This window comes from Emydura macquarii, unplaced genomic scaffold (genome assembly GCF_026122565.2).
Source record: "Emydura macquarii macquarii isolate MOO-44397 ecotype Brisbane River unplaced genomic scaffold, CSIRO-AGI_Emac_v2 contig_3305, whole genome shotgun sequence".
NCBI lineage: Eukaryota > Metazoa > Chordata > Testudines > Chelidae > Emydura > Emydura macquarii.
The window spans coordinates 3,222,209-3,242,952 of NW_027133442.1; the positions used below are offsets into that span (position 1 = coordinate 3,222,209).

General features: G+C 57.7%; 1 protein-coding gene across 5 annotated transcripts in view; it reads right to left on the reverse strand.

Moving 5' to 3' along the window:
- Window positions 1-20,744, reverse strand: part of PTK7 (protein tyrosine kinase 7 (inactive)) — a 110,644-nt gene that overhangs the window by 13,722 nt on the left and 76,178 nt on the right. For 2 of the 5 annotated variants that reach the window (XM_067532866.1, XM_067532867.1), the window contains exons 2-5: window positions 10,158-10,451; window positions 5,816-5,918; window positions 5,167-5,357; window positions 3,885-4,035 (exon numbers count right to left, since the gene is read on the reverse strand). In XM_067532866.1, the coding sequence (XP_067388967.1) occupies window positions 3,885-4,035; window positions 5,167-5,357; window positions 5,816-5,918; window positions 10,158-10,451 (739 nt within the window). Of the gene's footprint in view, window positions 1-3,884; window positions 4,036-5,166; window positions 5,358-5,630; window positions 5,919-10,157; window positions 10,452-10,685; window positions 10,811-20,744 lie in introns of those variants that run through there. The other 3 variants (XM_067532868.1, XM_067532869.1, XM_067532870.1) reach the window with 3 other exon arrangements.

Genomic DNA, 20,744 nt, shown 5'->3' on the forward strand with positions numbered 1-20,744 from the left:
ATTGTGCCAGGCTGGCTGTGGACTCCGGCTGACATCCCTGCAGCATTTACACTCAGCTCAGCTTTGAAGCTTCTTTCTACAGCTGCGGTGGCAAGAAAGGTCAAGGTTTTAGTGCCAGCTGAGATTCTGGGCGAGGAGACCTGGTCCCGTGGCCTGCGGAGAGCGAGCCCAGGCTCTTCACAAATGGGAAACAGTAAGGAATAAAATGAAAACCTAAACCAAAATACTATGAAACCCTCGCCCCGCATGGCAGCTCCCACGGGGCTGGGCCTGCTCCACGCCAAGGGCACCGTGACCTGGGGCATAGGGTCAAAGCAGCACTGCTCAGGTTTGGCCTGGCCACCCCCTCGGCAGGACAAAGGCTGAGGGGTGCCATAGTCTATAGGTATCTGCTAGACGAGGCAGAGATATAAACTAAAGGCAGCAATGCAATGAGCCTACAAGCCACAGGGCTGGTACGACAATGGCTTAGCTCAGGGTTTCCCAACCTTTTTGGCTTGAGGGCCACAAATATAATTTTTACTACCCTGAAGGGCCACCAGTCTCTGCCAGCAGTCCCCCGCGCAGTCAGAGGGAAGGAGTTCAGTGAGGAGGATTTCCCATCCTCCTGCCTGCAGCAGGGAAACGGTGCACTCCACCTGGGTCCCTAGGCAGTGGCTCCCTTCTGCAGCCAGGGGGATGGGAGATCAGTGCTCCCCTCCCTCTGGCTTCAGCAGGGACCCCAGGGCCTGATCTACATGGAGCATTTTCCGGGCTCCCTGCTACAGCCAAGGGAAGAGGGGCGCTGATCTCCTGTCCCCTTGGCTGCAGCAAGGAGCCTGCACCAACAACGCTCTTTGCCTGGGTCCCTAGGCAGCGGCTCCCTTCTGCAGCCAGCGGGAGGGGAGCCGTGGGCCACTCTGAAAGACCCCGCAGGCCACTTTTGGCCCACGGGCCACAGGTTGGGAAGCACTGGCTTAGCTAAACTAATCAAGGCCTAGGGCTGAAACTCCTTAGCATAAGCAGCCAGCCAAGAATAACCCCGGATGACAACACAGCAGAAGAGAGGACTGAAGAGCTGATGGGTAAACAAGAGATGCCAGTTGATAACAGCTTTACAGATCCTAAAGTCAGGCACATCAGCAGATGTCCAACCACCACAATGCCATGGTAACTAATTGACATATATGCTAATAAGGCTGAGGTAAAAGGCCTAGTAACCTATGGGGAAAAGGCACCCCAAAATCGGCAGGCTGCAGAACTTCAGCTAAGGAAACGGGACTGGAACCCTGACTGAATATGCAGTAGGTGTAGTGGCGTCAGCATAACACAGGATAAAAGCTGTACCCTGGCCTGCGTGCATGGGGAGAGGCCAGGGTGATGACCGCTAGCGTGGTGATGATGGTGAGGACAATGACTAAGGCTCCGGTCTTTGTGCAAGGGATGGTGTGCGGCTACGGCTGCTCAGAGGTTGATTCTTATTCCCTCTCACCCCCTTGCTGGGTTGGAGTGTGTGTGACTTTGCAATCCGTGTTAATAAAACCACTGAATCTTCTGGAGCGTCTTCCTAAGTGTGACTGTTGCAACTGTGCACATCGGGATTCCCAACGTGACAGGCATTCTCACAACACTGGGCCTGGTCTCGGGCCTACAACCTATCACACCACGCTGTGTTCATTTGTCAGGCGGGGATCCTGAAGCAAGCAATACAATTAAAACACAACGAACAGCGCTGTGACCCCGCATGCCAGGTCACAGTGCCTGAAGCTGGGGGCCGGGCTCAGCCCCATGGAACAGGAGCCACCGCTGTGGGACGAATGTAGGATAGGCTCCCAGGGGCAGGACCCCTCCCCCAACCCTCCCGCTCTCCCCCGTGTGGAGAGAACAACATTAAATAGAATAAAACAAAATGAATAATTATAAAACTTAGAAGGCTTTCAGAGGGCTCTCCCCGCAGATACCCCAGGTGAGCCGGATCCAGCCTGCGGGCGATGCCTCTGTTCTAGAGTCTCTCCCCACAGGGACCTGAAAATACGGCTGGGCTGAGCCTGTGACTCAGGGCGGGAGAACAGGTGGGGAAGCTGTGGGGCAGGCCCAGGGGGTTGGGGAGCCTGAACACCTTCTGTTTAGTGACAAATGAGACTCCACCAGGAGATGCTCTTGTGCCACTTTCTCGGGGCTATGTTGAGACTCCCCCGAGTGGGGCCCAGAAGCGCAGCCGTGCAGCCTCTCTGCAAGTGAAGGGCTGAAGAGAAGATTGTCTCCCCAGAGGTGAGGACCTCCTCCCAGCCTCCGCAGGCAGTGCTCACAGGTCACGCTCACGCCCATCAGTGCCAGCTCTCTGTAGATGGGGTGGTGCAAGTGGACCCCCTGGCCCAGGCCTGCAGAGGCAATGTTACTGCCGTGCTCCAGAAAACACACGCACCACCAGCATGTGACCAGCGGAGAGAGCAGGTGCCAGCAGGTGGTGCTCAAGAATCTCCAGAGCCATTCCTAGGCTTTCGAGGGCCAGGAACGTGCGTTGCCATGTGCTGCAAATGGCTCCCTCATGGCCTCAGCTCCCCCCCCACCCCACTTCCTCATGCTGGTGCACAGCGAGGGCCTGGACGCTGTGTTCTGCGGTGCACACTCAGTCCTAGTGCGCGTGCTAAGCCAGGTCCAGCCTGCTGTGCACGGCCATCCTGGGGCCGGCTTCCCACATCCTCAGCTATTGAACCCACCTTGAGATACCCCAGGCTAACGGGCAGGTCCCTGCCATCTCTGCCCTGCTGCCACGCTGCCCCACAGCCACGGGCGTTGCCCAACAACTGACGAGAAACAGGCCACGGGTGGCTTCTGAGCAAGCAGCAACAGCCAGGGTCAGCTCAGGGAAGGGAGAGAATAGTGGGACCAACTTTCACTCGGCAGGTGCCCGTAACAAGCCAGACTCAGGCCTTGCCTGGCCTACACCCGGCTTGGCAGAAGCTTAATTACAGGGGTGTTATCAAAGCGTAACCAGGGCCTGGCACAGCTTTATCTCCTCCCGTGTCTCAACTGTGCAGACAAGCCCTCAGACTGCCGCTCATCTTCAAAGCCCTTTGCAAGTGACTAGCTCAGACAGGGCCTCATGGGAAGCGGGACCCAACTCCAGGAACCTGACCCAGAATGACCCTGGCCCTGGGGCTGGCTCTGGAAATGGCATGGGTGGTGCCACTGTGGGAAGCGGGATTGGGACAGGGTGTCCACCCCACCCCCGGCCTGAAGGGGTAAATGCGCCTTAGGCTGCACCTAGATGAGGCCCAGCTGTGGGGAGGATCTCCAAAGAGAGGAAGCTGGCAGGCTGGGGGAAAGAAAACCTGCAGTGGCACTCGGCTCCAAGGGGCTGAGCTGGAAGCTGTACGGAGAGGAGGGAGCAGTAAGGGCTGGGAGAGTAAAAGCCCAAAGCTGCCGGGCCGAGGCTCCCGGCACTAGAACCTGTTTAGAGGGCGGGCCTGGGTTCTCCAACCAACCCCATGAGAAGTGGCACAGACCAGGCGGTGAGGAGGGAGTGCCTGGGACAGTTTGCCTCCAAGGGCTTGTGACACCCTGGAAGGGGTGAGAACTGGAGCGTGATGTGGCCGGAGGGCTACCCTATGACAAGGAAAGAGCTGCAGCTCCAGCACCGAGAGAGGCTGCAGGGTGAATAAGCAGAGTGGATGGACTCAGTAATCGCAGCAGGGACATCTGATCGGAGCTGATCCCCCAGCCAAGCCCGCCGGTAGAGAGAGCCCCTGTCCCGAGGCTCAATCCCCTTGCTCACAGGGCGTATGGGCTCCTCCAGCCTTGCAGGTCTCAGGATCATGCAACAAAGTGGGATGCGGGTTTGCTTTCTTCTGCCAGTGCAGGGCCTTCCCCCCATGCCGCCTCCCTGGTGGGGGGGCCCTTACCGTGTCCTGTTGGTGATGGGAGAGTTGTCCTCGAAGACCCATTCCTGCGTGGGAGGAGGCACTGCCGTGAACTGGCAGTGGAACATGGCCTCTTCATTCTTACTCACAATCAGGTCCTGCGGGATGAGCACCGGGCGGGGGAGGCTCTCGTCTGGGAGGGCAGACCACAGGGAACGTTAGGGTGGTTGCTGTGCCCTGCTCTCCCCCAAATGCAGCGCCTCTCCAATGAGACACAAGACACAGGGAGGCAGGGAAAGGGCTGGTGGGACGCAGCATGCAGAAAGCCTTGCACCAGCTGCTACTGAACGTCAGCCGGGCTTATGCCCATCTTGGCACAGGCCCTGACTCCTGGGAAGGCTGCCGTTTTCTGCCTTTCACATGTTGGTTCTGGCCCCTTGCTCCTTCCTGGGAACCCTGACCAAAGCACAGCCAGAGCCAGAAGCCTCTGTCTGCTGCCACAGCTCAGACCAGCCACGGGCAGGGCCTGCAGCGCTGGGCTGGGGAAGGTCTGGCCTGCCTCCCAAGCAGACACAAAGGGGACTGTCTGATATGGCAGGGTCTGGCACCCAGCTGCTTGCTCCCTTTCCAGACGGCAGAAATGTACCTTCACCCAACCTCCCTTCTGGGCACGCCGCCCCCTGCCAGCTACGGCTCCTAGCCAGGGGTCTGCCTAGACTAGGAACCGGAGGGGTGGCTAGGTCCCTGCCCACACACCTGTCCGGGGAGAGACAAAGCAATCCAGCTCCTTGGGTGCATGCTGCTCTCACACCGTTTACACTAGTGGAGCTATTTCCGGACAGGAAGGGGAACATGCTATACCGGTGTGTGGCATCTTTATCCCAGGATAGCTGTGGCTGCGCCTGGAGCTGTACCCATATAACATGCCAGTACAATGGCACCTGCTGACTGACAGTTCCAGTGACACAAACGCTGGGTGAGGAGCAGGATTAACAGACATGCCAGCTACCTGCCAGGGCCTGCGGCTCTCCAGCTAAGACTGTCACATGTATCACTGTCTCTGCCTGCACTGGGGCTAAAATGTGCCCATTCAGATGTGCTGTTTGCTCCTTTTCCTAGCTGGGACAGGGCCCATGTGAATTACAATTTCCCCTCCCTCCTGGGGAGGCAAAGGAAGTCACACCAGCCCGATACTTCCCCAGCAGCGGAGGATCTGAGTTCATAGCCTCTTGATGTTCTGCAACATCAAAGACAAGGCAATTGACACAGTACTGAACAGACATCCCCCGTGACCCCCAGCCTGGCTTGGCAGAGTGCCCCTTACCTATGATACTCAGAGTGAAGTTGTCGCTGCTGCAGACCGTGCCCACGGCACTGCGAGCGCAGCAGCAATAGATGCCGTTGTCGTCGGGGCTGGCACTCTTCAGGGTTAGCGTTCGCTCCTTACTGCTGATCGAGTAGCTGCTACGGTCATCTGTGAGCTGGCGGCCATCCCGGAACCACTGACCCATTGGACTAGGAGACAGAGACCAGCCCATTAGTGCAGAGGCAAGCGGCTGGCCCGAGAGCACCTGCACTGAGGAAAGCAGCCAGGAAATGGCCCGCGCGGCTGACCCGTCATTCCATCCCGCTGGCCTGGACACACAGACACGCAGCCCGGGAAGCCATGAACCATGCAGCCATTCCAATGACAGACAGCGACCCCGCTAAGCAACGGGGGGTGATGGCAACACACCAAGAAGCTCCAGGACCTGGGGCTCTAGCCCGCACGGGTGGGGCCGTTCTTACTGTGCTTCTCTCCTACGCGGCCCCACAGAAGCCGTTTGCTCTCTCCCCGATGCTCTCATTCCTGCCTCTCACCTTCCCCCTAGACTTTAGCGGATCTTCGCAGGAGAGACCAAGAGAGAGAAAGAGAAGGCCGGTGAAAGGAGAGGCAGAGTCCAGAGGCTAGCAAAGCACGCGTGGCGTCTTACCGCGGATGGCCGTCGATGTGGCAGCGCAGCGTCACTGAGGCAGAGGGCTGGATCTCTGCCACGCTCGCTGGGTGCTTCAGGACAACGCCGCCTGTCTCGAGCCCTGCAAAAGGAAAGGGAGTTCCAGCAGCCCTCGCTCTTCCCACGGAGCAGCGTGCACCCACCGCACCTTGCTGCCTCCACCCCATTGCTGCGACGGCGCTGGCTCTGAGCACGGCATCCTGCGGCACCACCAGCCAGCCAGCGTGCCAGCTCTCCCACGAGGCCGCCGCCGCCTGTCAGCAACAGCACTGGCATTCAGCCGCGAGCTCCGCAGCTGCTCGAGCTACTCTCCACCGGCTGCACTTGGACCGCGGAGTGCCCGAGCTAGTTCTGGATCCAGCCGCTCCGCTCCGCCCTGCCAGCACAGTGCAGCATTGGCCCCAGACAGAGCTTGGCTGTTCTCAGTGGGGCCTGGTCCTTGCTACATCCCCCACCTCCAGAGCTCACAGCAGAAGTGTCTCCAGCTGGGGCTTGGGGCTCTGCCATGGCAGCCACAATGCCAATGGGGGTGGGGAGGCAGAGAGCAGTCCCTCACTCTCACGGGGCATGTGCAGACCCAGGAAGGAGCTTTGAAGCAGGCAACGTCACAGATTAAAACCAGGCAGATGTGCAAGCCGAGGTCACGAGCCAAGCTTGGGTCGGGAGCTGCGCGGGGAACGTAGGGGAGGGACAACCCTGCCAGGCAGAGCCGTGTGGCAGGCAGGCAGCCGCGCAGAGGGCTCAGCCAAACCATAAGAGTTCCCAGCTCATCCCAGATCCATTAGAATTGGAAACGATGCCGAGAAGGGCAACAAAAACCATCAGGGGGATGGAACAGCTTCCATCTGAGGACAGCTGGAAAAGGCTGGGATTTCTCAGCTCAGAAAAGAGACGACCAAGGGGGGATATGACAGAGGTCTATAAAATCTCGAATGGGGTGGAGAGAGTGAATGGGGAAGTGTTATATACCCCTTCACATAACACAGGAACCAGGGATCACCCAATGAAATTAACAGGCAGCAGATTAAAAACAAACAAAAGGAAGTATTTCTTCACACAATGCATGGTTAACCTGTGGAACTCACTGCCAGGGGATGCAGTGAAGGCCAAAAGCATAACTGGGTTCGAAAAAGGACTAGATAAGTTCCTGGAGGACAGGTCCATCAGTGGCTGTTAGCCAAGATGGACAGGGAAATGAGCTCATGCTCTGGGTGTGCTTAAACCTCTGACTGCCAGGAGCTGTGACTGGATGACTTATCACTTGATAATTGACCTGTTCTGTTCATTCCCTCTGAAGCGTCTGGCACTGGCCACTGTTGGGAGGACAGGATACAGGGCTAGATGGGCCAATGGGCTGACCCAGCCTGGCCGTTCTGAGGTTCTCAAGTGTCAACAGGGAGAGCCACGCAGGAGAGGGGCTTAGACATTGGGACGAGGCCTGTGCTCAACGTCATCCAAGGGGACAAAAGTCCAGCTTAGCCTGGAACATACACTGGTTAGGAAAGCCAGACAAACAGCCAGGACAAACGGCCTGTTGGAGGTAAAGGACTGGGGCTAAGGGCTCTTCCGGGCTCCTGGTAACATCCGGGGTCGGCCTGGCGATGAGCCGAAAGGTTCTAGGAAGGGAAGGTTCCTGGCTGAAATCCCCAGGGGTGTGCGACTGGTTAGTTAACAGCATGAGGCCACCCGCCCCAACACTTTTAGCAGGGGCAGTCTCTGTCCAGGCGGGCTGAGGTCCCCACTGAGGCTGTCTGGGAAAGGTTGATGCAGGATTCTCCGTCTGCATGTCTCTGCATCTCCCACTGCTGGGCCAGCTCGTGGGTCCCTCGCTCTGCCTTGCTAACGAGACCCTCCTGCAGACAGTTCCAAGGAGTCTGCAGCCAGCTTGGCTTCTCTTACTAATGATCCTCTAGCAAGCTGACAATGACTCCCTCTGAGAACAGCGGGCCCGACGGCACACCAGTGATGCTTCTTTCCCCGGCTAGCTGGAAAGCCTGCCCAGCATGAACGCAGGCAACCCCGGGCTCTGTGCAACCCACCCAAGAGCACGACCTGAGCACCAGCATCCCCCTTCACTGCTTTAATGAAGCTGGTCTGAGATCCAGTGAGCAGTGGGGACTGGCTCTATTATCCATACAGCACCCGGTACGCTGGGCAGACTGCTACTCCTCGTCACGTACCGCCTCAGCTCAGCGCCAAAGGGACTGCCCCACGTTACACTTGGGCTGCGGGGAAGGGTCCACCGGGACAGCCACGCCAGGCCAGTCCTCCGGCACTGGACACAGCTGTCGGCAGCCTGGCATCACGGCATGAGGTCAGCTAGGGGCGCTGTGTCCCTGGGGCCCTAAGGAGCGAGGTACGGCGCAGACGCTGGCCAGCCAGTCTGAAAGCACACGTTGATGAGGCGGAGTCACAGATGCCCATGGGATCAGCGTGCGGGCACCCCTTCCTGTGTGGGGGGAAGCCTTTTTCGGGCTGCACTGCAACAGCTCAGAGCAAGCTGCTGCTCTTTGGGACAGGGATGGCAGAATACTCTGGCCAGAGAGAGAGCGCACAAGTTTGACCAGACACTGCTCCAGGCATGCCAGCTGTGGCCGGATGGCAGAGAAGGCTTCGGCAGCACAGGCAGGGAGACTGTTGCTGTGCCCAGGACAACATGGAGAACCGGGTCTCTGCATTCTAGACTAAGTTGCCTTCCCAGACCCATTTGCAGAGGGACCTGCAGCTGTCCCCACCCATGGCCGGGCTCTCTGCGGAGCGACAAGAGGATGCTGCATTCCAGGGACAGCCCATGGTTATTCTTTAAGTGGGGCTCCCTTCACAAAGGCACCCTGTACCAGCCTGCCCATTAGCGCCTCCTCAGGCACAACGGGAAGCAAGCCAGCAGGCTCAGGGAAGGGGATCACAAAGATACTTAAGCCCCTTCGATCTGCAGCCTTGGACCGTGGGGGACAGGTTCCCAGAGCACTGACAGCGGGAGCGCTCCGCTCTGAAGGATGGAAGGGGATATCTTCTCATACGGCCCAGCTCCTCTTTCAACAGGAGGCAAGGTGCACGTCTCCATTCAAAGTCCAGCCCTGTTCCACAAGGGGCTCAAGCCCCTCCCTAAGCCCGGCTGGCCATCCACCGGGACAGAGCCTGGATTTGCCGATCAGCCGGAGGGCTCTCCTTGGGACGTCGGCTTTGCCAGAGGAGCAGTTCTGAAGGTACCGGTACAGGACTGGCAGAGCAGGGTCACTCAGACACTCTGCACTGGCTCCGGCTGGCTGCTCTCCACACCGCGTCACTGTGGGAGTGCGGCTGGGCTGGGGCCTCGCATGGCAACAGGTGGGTTCTTTTCTAGCAGTCATGTCTGACGGCTTGTGCCTGCTGCTGAGTGTGGAGTGAGGAAGGGGGAGAAGAGGTGAAGAGCGGGAGAAGGGGTAACTCCCATGGGAAGAACTTATCAGCCCCCGGCCCATTCTCCGCGCGGTGGGCACTGCAGATCCCTGCCTAGGGTTTGGTCCCGTTTGGTGGCTTGAAGCGCCAAGGCTCCCCCCTTCCCACAGTCTGGCACATCTCCCTGCCAGAAACCCCCTCCTAACCCGGGCCAGTCTCACTGCTCCACTTATCCCCGAGGAGTTGGACAGAGTCTAACAGGGTCCCTGCAGGGCCAAGCAGGTGCCACTCTGTGTATGGCCCAGCTCTTCACCTGGGGTGACAAGGAAAGCTCCAGGCAGGACACAAGCATAATTTTTTCGGGCCCAGTACAAACTTGTAACACGGGCCCCCTCCCACACACATACCCATGGGGGTAGCAGCCAAGGCCTCCAGGTCCCCCAGGGCCTCAATGCCCCGGTAAAGTGTGGGGGCCCTGACTCCAGGGCAAGAACAACCTGGCCCCACCCCAATAATACCCTGACCCCACCCCACCCCTGCCTATTCATACTGTGCCCCCACCCCCACCCCTTTGTACCCTAGCCCCACCCCTGAGGATGCAGTGTGTTACTGCGGTTTCTAACTGGGAACTGCCATGTCTCTCTCAGCGGAGGGGGGAGGAGTGACCCAGCCAGGCCTAGAGCCCAGTGGCCAACGTGTGCCCCCTCTGGGGTACTGGTCAGGAGGAGTGTGGCCCAGGCCGCTGCTCTGGATGGCACTAATGAGCAGTGCGGAGGAGCCTGACAGTCACCCACCCTAGCATAACTGCTCTGCAGCGCAGCCTCCGTTGACCGATCACTGCGGGCGGGCTGGAGTCAGCGCATTGGTCTGGCCTTTGCACCAGGCTGGCACTTGGGCGGCTGGGGCCAGGCTGACCAGCAGCTGGCTCTGCTCTTGTACTCACACTTGATGTTGAAAGATGCATTTGCCGTTCGGGCCTGCTCTCCTGTGACCGTGTTCCTGGCCATGCACTGGAAAGCCCCAGCGTCCTGCTGCCGATCCACAGCTGTGAACTGCAGGTTGCTTCCCTCATGGAAGCGGCGCTCGGTGTCCTGGATGGGAAGTCCGTTGTGTAGCCACTCGAACGCCATGTTGCTGGGCTGCTCCACTTCACAGCGCAGGATGGCGCTGCGGCCGTGCAAGACGTCCTGAGAGTACGGCTCCTTGGTGAAGAGGATCCGCGCCTGAATGCCCACGGCTGAAAGGAAGGCAGGAAAGGAGGTCATTGTCAGGGCCAGGGGGTGCCCTGGGGGAAGGGTGTGTCTCAGACGTCATGTGCAATGCAAATGGTGCAAGAGCAGCCCCCCGCTGGAAGCGTACGGGGGAAAGGGTCAGACAAACACACGCCATTCACAACTCACAGCTCTCAGGCAGGGGAAGACAGCATGGAACGGCAGCCAGTGGGACCAGGGGAGATGCAGGCCATGCCTACATTGTGGGTGCGCTGTAGTGCCACAGTGTTGTAGATGCTTCCTACAGTGATGGAAGAGATTTTCCCATGGCTGTAGTTAATCCGCCTCCCTGAGCAGTGACAGCTAGTTTGATGGAAGAATTCTGCTGCCGCAGCCACATCAGGATTGACATTGATATAACTTTTCACGCCTATGAGCAACATAGCTAAGGTGATGTGAATTTTTTGTGTAGACCAGGCCAGTGTGTGTATGTGGGAGGGGGGGAGGGGAGCCTTGAGGCATTTTTCTAGTTCCCCACTGTGACCGAATGCACCCATATTTACACCCTCACACCACTGTAACGATCTTTGTACAAAATATGCCTTTTGTGGTATCATTTGAAAGCCAATAACATGCTGATCGATAATATCATGGTAACGTGTGTCACGATATTATATGCGAAATTATGAACATAAACACACTTCAGTCATGATTTCAGCTTATCAGACAAGTCTGTGGAGGGGGTAAACCTGTTTCTCAAAGACAAAGGACAAGCTATTAACCCAGGCAGGTGTCATCAAAGCTGACCGGCCATCACCTAGCAAGTGGCCATTCTCTGGCAAGGACCGGAAGGGGGCAGAACAAACAGATCTGATCTTAGTAAACAACAGCATGGAACCTCTCCCGCCCCAGACTCCTTGTCGCCTTGTTCTCGGCTGGAAAGCACTTTATCTAGGGGTCACTCTCAGGAAAATGCATTTCAAAGGGGGACTGATTATAAAAGTGAGTGGCAAAACAACACCAGGTTCTCTCTCACTATCCATCTCTCTCCTTTTCACCTAAGAGGACAAAAGAAACAGCCTCTGGGAGCGGATCCTGGAGGGAGAGTTTGGTCAGCAATGTTACTGGAAACTTGGTAAGAGCCTTCACCTTCAACCAAGCACAGTTTGTGAAGGATGGAGGGGGAGATCTCATGGCCCAGCGCCTCACTCGACAGGAGGCAAGGTGCACGTCTCTATCCATTTCCCTAGCACCCCACCCATGTCCCTGCCCATCCCCCAGGGAGGCAGAGGCCTTGCCTAGACATCAGTGAAAGCAGGCGAGAGGAAAGAGGCTGCAGCCCGGGAGAAGGTCAGGGCCTGTGGGTGAGAGACAGGGGAACACAGCCAGCTTCTTTCTCTGCGCATCCCCTTCACAACATTCTGGCCCCCAGCTGAAGGGGCAGCAGGACAGAGTGAGGGTGCTTCCACTACAGACCGGGGCTCCCCACAGCTCCGGGCCAGATTGCCAGGGCTCAGCACCCACAAGGGGAGCCAGACTGTCAGTAGAGTTCAGCTCCCCACCTGCACCCAGCGGGCTGAGCGCTGAGATGGGTGTGGGGAACGGCTCTGCTAACACGGGAGGGGGGCCAGTGTTAGGGGCCCTCTGTGGGCTGCTCTGCCTAAGCCCAGCTCCAGGCCCCCCTGTGCTCTCCAGCTGTGACTTCACTGCCTAAAGAAGTCAGGTCTGCATCCCCCCTTGGTTTGTCCTCGCCTCCCTCCTACCGTGCCCCGGCTGCACAACAGGCCAGGAAAGGCGCATTAAGCACCTCACTGCAGGCCCAGCCTAGCACTTTACCCCATTAGCGAACACCTGGCCCACCACCACCTCCTTTCCTAGTGCAGACGTGGCCTAGGGCTGTGGTGGACTGGTTCTCCTGGGGTACAGATCCTGTGCCCACAGGCCAGGCCGCGTGAGTTGGTCGGTCGAGATAAACCCAGATGCCCACTCTCCTGGACCTCGACCTGCTGCCTCTGACATAAGACACAAACCGTCCTGTCAGCGGCAGGGCTCCCCATGCTAGCTAGCACCCGTCCAGAACACGCATTTCCAGCCCAGAGAGGAGGAGGCCTAAGTGAAAATCACAGTCAGCCTCTGAGCAGCCTCCCAGGCAGCCAGGCCCTGCCAGCGCCAGGACACAGCTCGGCGTACCTCTTCACCGCCCGCCTGCCTCGCCCGAGGGGCCGTTTCTAGCTCGTCTCTTCCCTGTCAGGTTAAGGCTGTGCAGAACACATTGCAGGTCACGTACACCTCTGCTGCTACAACCCAGAGTGCTCTCAGCAAGCCCAGGAGTCAACAAGGGGGCAATGAAGGGGATCCATCCACGTGGCCGGAAGGACACGAACGCCCAGGCCCTGGCAGAACACGGAGCTTGAACGGGGCTGCACTTTGAAGAGAGGCACTGCAGGCACCCAAGGTCTCTGATCCCACAATGCTCCGGGCACTGCTGTGATGGGAACCCCATGTGCAGTCATCCCTGTCTGCACTGGAACATGCGTTCCAATGGCTTCACAGTGCAAAGTGAGACCCCCCCACACACACACGCAAGGGCTGGCACCTGGCTTTCAGTGCCTAATGCTCCAGAAGTCCATATTTACACCAGAAGGACCACGGTAACTTATCCGATGATCCAGCCCAGCCAGGGTTAAACGCTTTCTGATAATGATCACTGCAAGTGAGACGCCAAGGAAGCGGGCCTGAGGAAACAGAGCAGTTTAGATTTTGTTCATCCTAAGCCCCAGAGGGATTGTCTGTAGCCCAGACACACACAGCCCTCCGTGGAAGCGCAGCAGCGTCCAGCAGCTCAGCCCCAGGCTCAGCAGGGCCGTTTCCCGGTGTACACAAGCAGGCACTGGTAGCAGCACCAGTGAGCCCATGAACCACACACAGGCGGCCTGTCTGAACATACTGCTGCCAGGCAAACTGGAAACGCTCCCTCTCACGGGCAGCGCTGGCTGAGAAGGGACTGAACCCCAGGCAGGGCTGCTGAGACAAGTCTGGGCTTTTTGCACCTCATTCGTTCTCTGGCTTCACACAAAGGAACAGCACACGGCTCCGAGCCATATCGAGAACCCAGAGTAGTAGTGGGGCAGGAGTCACTGAAGCTTTTCATCCCCCTAGCTGGCACCCTGACTTCGATAACACAAAGCTCCGCCTGGAGCTGTGCCCCAGCTGGGGTCCCGGGACTCTGTGCCCTCTCTACCAGCCCCACTATCCTGCAGCAACTCTGCATTTGTTATCCTCCCCCATGCTGAGCTCTTTCCAAGGGCTGGGGCTGAGCTGGGGGAGGGGAGGCAATCAAGCAAACAATGCCCTTTGAAGGAAGCCTGCTGGAGGTCAATAATGCTTTGATCTGGTCAATAAAAAAGCCTACGAGAATGAGTGCAGTGAAAGGACCTGGGCATAGTCTCCCTTTGAGAGCCTGGAGTCTGCCGGAGAGAGGCAGGCTGTATGCCAAGCACAAATGAAAGCTGAGGACTATTTTTGTAGCTGCCTAGCCAGTCTCTGCCCCATGAGGACGGCACATGGCCAGTCGGGTAGTGGATGGCTTCTCCTCCACCTGCCAAAGGCCTCCAACCAGCCCGTCTGTATGGGCCGCTGCTCCTAGCCCAGAGCCGGCTTGTCTCTCAGGCTGCAGCTCTCTGTTTCAGCTGCTCAATTCCATCAAAGGAAACTAGTGGCTTGACTTCCCCATGGGAGTCGTAGCTGCCGTGCCCCCGGGACTGCCCAAGCCCTGATGTGCTAGGACGGAGCCGGCCACTGCTCAAGCACAGGAATGAGACGGGAACCCTGGCTCCGGGAAAGTGGGGGAGCTGGCTCATTGGGCTGGGGAGGGGGAAGCCAATCCTGCCTGCCTAGGATCTTGCCAGCGTTCAGGCTGTTGGAGGCTGCGTTCGGGGGACATTAAAGTGTTGTGCTTTGCAGTTTTCCAGCAAACAGGTTACGTGCGCCTCATTCCTCAGACTGAGCCCTTGTCTGTCTCCTGAGACTCTCTTCTCGCTGAGGCAATGGTTTATCTATGAACCAAGGGCTCTGAATCCAGCACCCGAAGCAAACAGCTTTCGGCCTGGCCCTGCTAGCCACTGCAATAGCCAACGGCGCTCTGGTCAGGGACAGTCGGAGATTTTAAGGCCAGAAGGGACTAGACTGACCTCCTGCACAACACAGGCCACCGACCGGAGCCCATTGCTTTCGGTGGGGCCAGAGTCTTGATTTAAAGGCTGCAAGTCCTGGAGACGCCAGCACAGCACCAAGGAAGCTGGTCCCGTGATGAACTCCCCTCCCTGTGCACCTTGGTTTCCAACTTGAATCTTCAGAGCTTCAACTTCCAGAAAAAAGCCTCACTGAAACTAAGGCACGGCTGTGTCCATCAGCCCTACGGGGGAGCAGCCCTGGGCCCCACAATGGCAATCAGGACAGCAGGAACTAGGCCAAAGGAGGCGGTCACCCTGTCAGTGCCACATGTGGCACTGGGAGGCTAAGAACGCCCTGGCACATGCTAACCTGCCTGCCAAGTTTCCAGATTTTCCCTGTTGCATTCAGGAGCAGGCATGCCTATTACCGGCTTTCCACTCCAGCATCTCCCCTCCCCTTCGGGTAAAATGGTCTCCTTGCGCCGACATACCCAGAAGGCCAGGTTTCAATCCACCCCTCAGCTCTACCTCGACCTTATACAGGCTGGGAGATTAAGGGGTTAACCAAGAAACAGGATTCCTGGGTTGAAACAGAAGTGACTAAAGGGCAACTCCAAGGCGTCTGGCAGGCCCAGAGGGCCAGGAGCCATCAGGAGCTTTGGCCACAGGAAGAGAAGAAACCAGCGCAGAGGAGAGGCAAATACCAGGCTGCTCAGCTCGGCCCGAAAACACCATAGTACCTATTAAAATCCCAGCGGGTCAGCCAGAGCCACGTCGTCACAAGGCAGAGTTGAGCGCAGTGCTATCAAAGAGGTGAAGGGAGACAAAGGAAGGGCTCTGGTTGGGCGTCCCAGCAGAGAGGGGTCTGTGAGACTGTGGGACAGCAAAGCCCATTGCTCAGGGCTAACCAAAGGGACACTCTTGTGCTGCCACTGCCTAGCAGTCCCAGAGGTCAGAGACGGCCAGGCCCTTGGGTCCCGTGTCAGAGCACACAGGAACACTGCTGAGTGACGGGGGAAGCCGTGTGAACAAGGACTCCTCAGCTGTCTCGTGGACCATTCAGCCCAGCCAGTCACTGTGCCCACCGAGAGCCTGGCTAGGGCAGGGCTGGGCAAGCCGCGTGCCGACACCCCAGCCTGAGGTGCAGGACAAGGAGAGGGGAGCCCATTAACGGAGAGTACCTGCAGCAGATGCTGCCCACTGCTCCAACGCTTGGGAGACCCCCCCCCCCCACACACACACACCAGAGCCCATCTGCAAACAGGTGCAGGGGGAAGGACCCGAGAGCGGGGCTGGTCACAATTCTCTCTACCCCCTCGGGGCTGCGCTGGGGTCCTCCAATGACACTTGCCCAACTGTAGCCAGCATGCGCTCTCGGCCTGAAGACGGCCCAGCCATCAGAACAGTGCGGATGCTACGCCTTCCCCGGCTGCAGGGGCTGAGCGTCAACGCAGGACGGCAGTTGGAGCCACACGATAGGAAAAGGATACACCAGTGTCACCGGCCGGACAGGCAGGCTGAGCATTTCCTCCCCTGCACACCCACCTAGGTCAAAGAGGGCACCGGCCATGTACAGGTGCCATGCCAGGCATTGTGGAATGCACGCCTCACCAGGCCGGTCTGACTTCCCACGTAGGAGAGTGCAAACTGCCGGTGTGCAGCCAGCTGCACATACGCGCCACTCGGGTTACCCGCTGGAAATCGGAAGAGAAGCAGACAAAGGGCAATTCAGCATTTGCTGCTCGCCACCCGAACCCGTTCCCACCATCCAGCTCTGACATGGAACGAGGCCAAATCAGCACAGAGTTTGGGGGGGAGGGGTGTTCAACATGCTGCAGATGTTGAGTATTTTATACGTCAGATATTTATCTTTGAAGGTGGTGGGCGAAGCATCCAAGATGGTGTGTTCCCACAACTGCTCCAGCCGGGGGAAATGGCTTCAGGAAGAGGATTCCCGCCTGTATTACAACAGCAAGCTCTATCTAGACCTAGCTGAAGAAGGTGGCCAGGGACCCACTGATGTGGGTCTAGGGAGAAAACACAGCTATTTAGCCAGCCGAGCGTGGAGGAAGCAGCATAGCTGCCGCTCAGAAGCGCAGCATGTCCCACTGTTCAATAATGTTTGGGGACAATCAGCTGCAGACCCCTGACAGCCAAGCAGGGGTCACGGCCACACTCGCCATGGGCTGTGCACCCGGGAACACCTTTCCCCTCCTCAGAATCAGGCTTCTGCACCAAGCCTTGCCGGGATCCAGCAAAGGCATCTCGCTGCTCTCGAGATTAAGAGGCGAAAAAGGTGATAGGCGTCTCCCACAAGGGGTACCTCAGACAGCACAGTGAATCAGTTTGTATCAGGGCAAAAGGAATTCTGCTGGCCACAGCTCATCCCTCAGAGGGTGCAGAGGAAATGGAGAGCCAAAGCCTGGGCTGTGATGGAGTGTGAGCTGCCAGAGGCCCAGACACTGCCTGCCCCACCCACTGCTGCTCCGCAGGGACCCCAGAGGTAGGGTATGCTTTTGGGGAGTGCCGTGGGATCCTCCTCTGCCCACACAGTGGACAGGACGCTCTCCTGGGGCCCCAGCGCGTCTGCATTCCCCAGGGCAAACCTGGCACAGCCATGGGGCTCACAACTTGCTTCCATCATCACCATTCGATATCCATCATGCAGCTCCTTGCACTCAGCGCACCACCCCCCAACTAGCAGAACACAGAGCCCTGCTCCCAGCCCCAGTGCCCCCTGGGCCTCCACAAGAAGCACAACAGTCTGCACAAAGGGTTCTTCATGCCACATACCGTCACATGTGGCTAACAGCCCCAGCTTCCTGGGGGATCACAGGGGTGCCTATGTAGGCCGCCCTGCCCACCAGCAGGGGAATTCCCACAGACAGCAAGGGCACTGTGCAGGTGTGCCACAGAATCATAGAACATAAGGGTTGGAAGGGACCTCAGGAGGTCATCTAGTCCAACCCCCTGCTCAGAGCAGGACCCCAACTAAATCATCCAGCCAGGGCTCTGTCAAGCCGGGCCTTAAAAACCTCCAAGGATGGAGATTCCACCACCTCCCTAGGTAACCCATTCCAGTGCTTCACCACCCTCCTAGTGAAAAACTTTTTCCTAATATCCAACCTAGACCTCCCTCCCTGCAACTTGAGACCATTGCTCCTAATTCTGTCATCTACTACCACTGAAAAGAGCCTAGCTCCATCCTCCCTGGAACCCCCTTTCAGGTAGTTAAAGGCTGCTATCAAATCCCCCCTCATTCTTCTCTTCTGCAGACTAAACAAGCCTAGTTCCCTCAGCCTCTCCTCATAAGTCTTGTGCTCCAGCCCCCTAATCATTTTTGTTGCCATCTGCTGGACTCTCCAATTTGTCCACATCCTTCCTGTAGTGGGGGGCCCAAAACTGGACGCAATACTCCAAATGTGCCTCACCAGTGCCAAATAGAGGGAAATAATCACTTTCCTGGCATTGCTCCTACTAATGCAGCCCAATATGACGTTAGCCTTCTTCGCAGCCAGGCCACACTGTTGACTCATAACCAGCTTCTTGTCCACTGTAACCCCCAGGTCCTTTTCTGCAGAACGGCTGCCTAGCCAGTCGGTCCCCAGTCTGCAGCAGTGCATGGGATTCTTCCGTCTTATGTGCAGGACGTCACCCAGCCCTGCTGCCAACAGAGCTACAGGGGGTTCAGGCCAGACAGCAAAACCCACTCCAGCACCAAGCGAAGCTGATGGTTTCACTGACACTAACATGGAGGGGGCGCCTCAGTTCAGGACCCAGAATGCTACAAGCTTGAGCTGAACATTTTAACATTCATCTACAGCTGGCTTCCTCCGAGCAACCCTCACACGAGCAGGGGGACAGAGGTACCGCTCTGCCGTGTCACTGTGCCACCCCGGAGCAGATGAAGGCTAACACTTGCTGCCGGGCAGCCAGGGCCCCCATGGGCCTGCACTGTGTACGTAGTACCGAACACAGCCCAGGCGTAAGGAGAGGAAAATCCCCCAGAGAAGCCTCATTGACCTCAGCCCCTGGGAACAGAGGACACCTCACAAGCATGCACCGCACCAGCCTGGGATTTGTTAGCTCAGCTGGAGGGCAGGTAGGAGGCGCGTCTCCCAATGGCTGTGAAGGCCGATGCCCAGCCATGGCTGGAGTTTTAGAATATGATTCTCTAGGCCCAGGACACAGTTTAAAGTACAAAATAAAGGCGTGACTAACCCCAGCAGTATGGACTAAACCCAACCCACAGGGCGGCCGGCTGCTCTGCTGAGTGCTGGGATGGCAGCAGGGCTTACAGGCGCCTGCACGTGGAATTGCGTAGCCTCAGCAGATCTCGATGTCTGACTGTCTGCTCCGTGCTGGGAAAGGCAATGGGGAAAACCTCTTGCATGCCTGGCTTGCTGGGACTACAAGGCATCCAAACCAAACACTTGGCCATCCTGAGCTACCCGGACTGATGACCGAGGCCTGGCTCTCCTCACAATGCCTCTGGAAACATCATGGAAGCATTCAGCACTCCCGAGCCACACAGGCGCCGCTCTGCCAAGGCCAAGTGCTCTCTGTTTGCCAGCATTGACAGAGTTGAGAGCCCTGCACCGACACGGGGAAGCCCAATCCAAAGGGAACGCCTCCATGAGCAATCCTTGCCTCTAATCTGATCTGGGGTTTGTTTAAGTAACAGACCCTCTCAGATTCCCCCCCAGACGCAGTTCCAACTCTCACCCATGCCTTGATCGCAAACTGCTCCACTACCACGCCCTTCCTTTTCTGTGCTGGTCACATCTCAGCCCCACGACCCAGCTTGTCTGCAGCCCACGGCAGCTGCCAGACTTCAACCACCATGCCCAGAGCAGGGCTAGACAGCATGGTAGTTCAAACACCAGCAGCTGGGCTATCCTGGGGCTGCCGCAGTCAGTGCAGCTATGCAGCACAAAAAGCAGAGGCACCAATGACAAGTTCGACTTAGCAAAGGCTTGGGCAGACAAGTTGAAGCTGTGCGACAGCCAGGCCTCTGCCAGATAGAGGGAGGAATGCCAATCTCTACACGCGGAGGGCAGCTAGCCCTGCTTTGTGGAGCTGCGCAGAAGACGGGGAACCTCCCTCAGTGCCACTGTCCCGGGCACAAGGGTTCAAGCCCCTTAGCACCGCTCCAAGCATTCACACACTGGCTCCACGTGACTAACAACAGGAAGCCTGAGAAGGCAGCTAAGCCCAACTGATCGAAGCAGGCCCCTCGGGCAGCTCAACACCCTCTCTCGGGCATCTGGCAGTGGCACCTGACACTGAGCGCCTTGCAGCTCCCCGGCAGCGCCTGTCTCCTGGCTGCTGTTGGGGTTGGGGGGACGGAGTCGTATTTGAAAACCCAGTTCAACAGCAAGTCCTTTGGGTGCTTGAGCTACTCCCCATGTGCTTTGAGGAGTGACTGCCAAATCCCAGAGGTGCTGGGATGGAAAGAACCACGTGGGCGCTGACAGCTGGTGGTACACTGTTCTGGAACAGTGCGGGAAGAGGACGCCGGGGGAGGGGGAAGCACGGGGCAAAGATGACTTGAGTTTCCTGAAGCACTTTGCAAAGGAGGATCAAGACCACTAAAAGCATCACACATTTTGTGGTTAAATGCAGCTTTCAGCCTCTTCTTCTGTCACATGAGCAGGGAGAAATCAATCCAACACAGAGGCTAAGGAGCGGCTGCTCTTCACTGGATTCCCAGCACCTCACTAGGCCGGCCGTGCTGTCCGCAGCCTTTGCCCGCTGCCATTACTGATCTACTTTCTTTTACCTTCCTGCTGTCTCAGAGAAGTCGTCAGGAAAGTACCTGGGTAGCAAACCTGATGTTATGCAGAGGGAAGCTGGCATAGGTGGAAGGAGAGAGCCCATCCCATGGTATGTGGATGGTGGGGAAAGTCTGGATCTTGACAGACCATGGCCCAGCTTTTGGACCGGATCATCAATATGCCACCTGACGTTGAGTATGGGTGCGGGTGTAGGCCTGACACCATCATAGCTGCCGTTTTTGTCTGTGCCAGGAGCAGCAGAGGCATCAACCCACTCTTATGCACACAGCTCTGAGAATGCACACATGGCCCTTCTTCAGGTCACCACTCAACACCAAAGCCGCCCGTGGGGACCTAAAGCGTCTGTAGA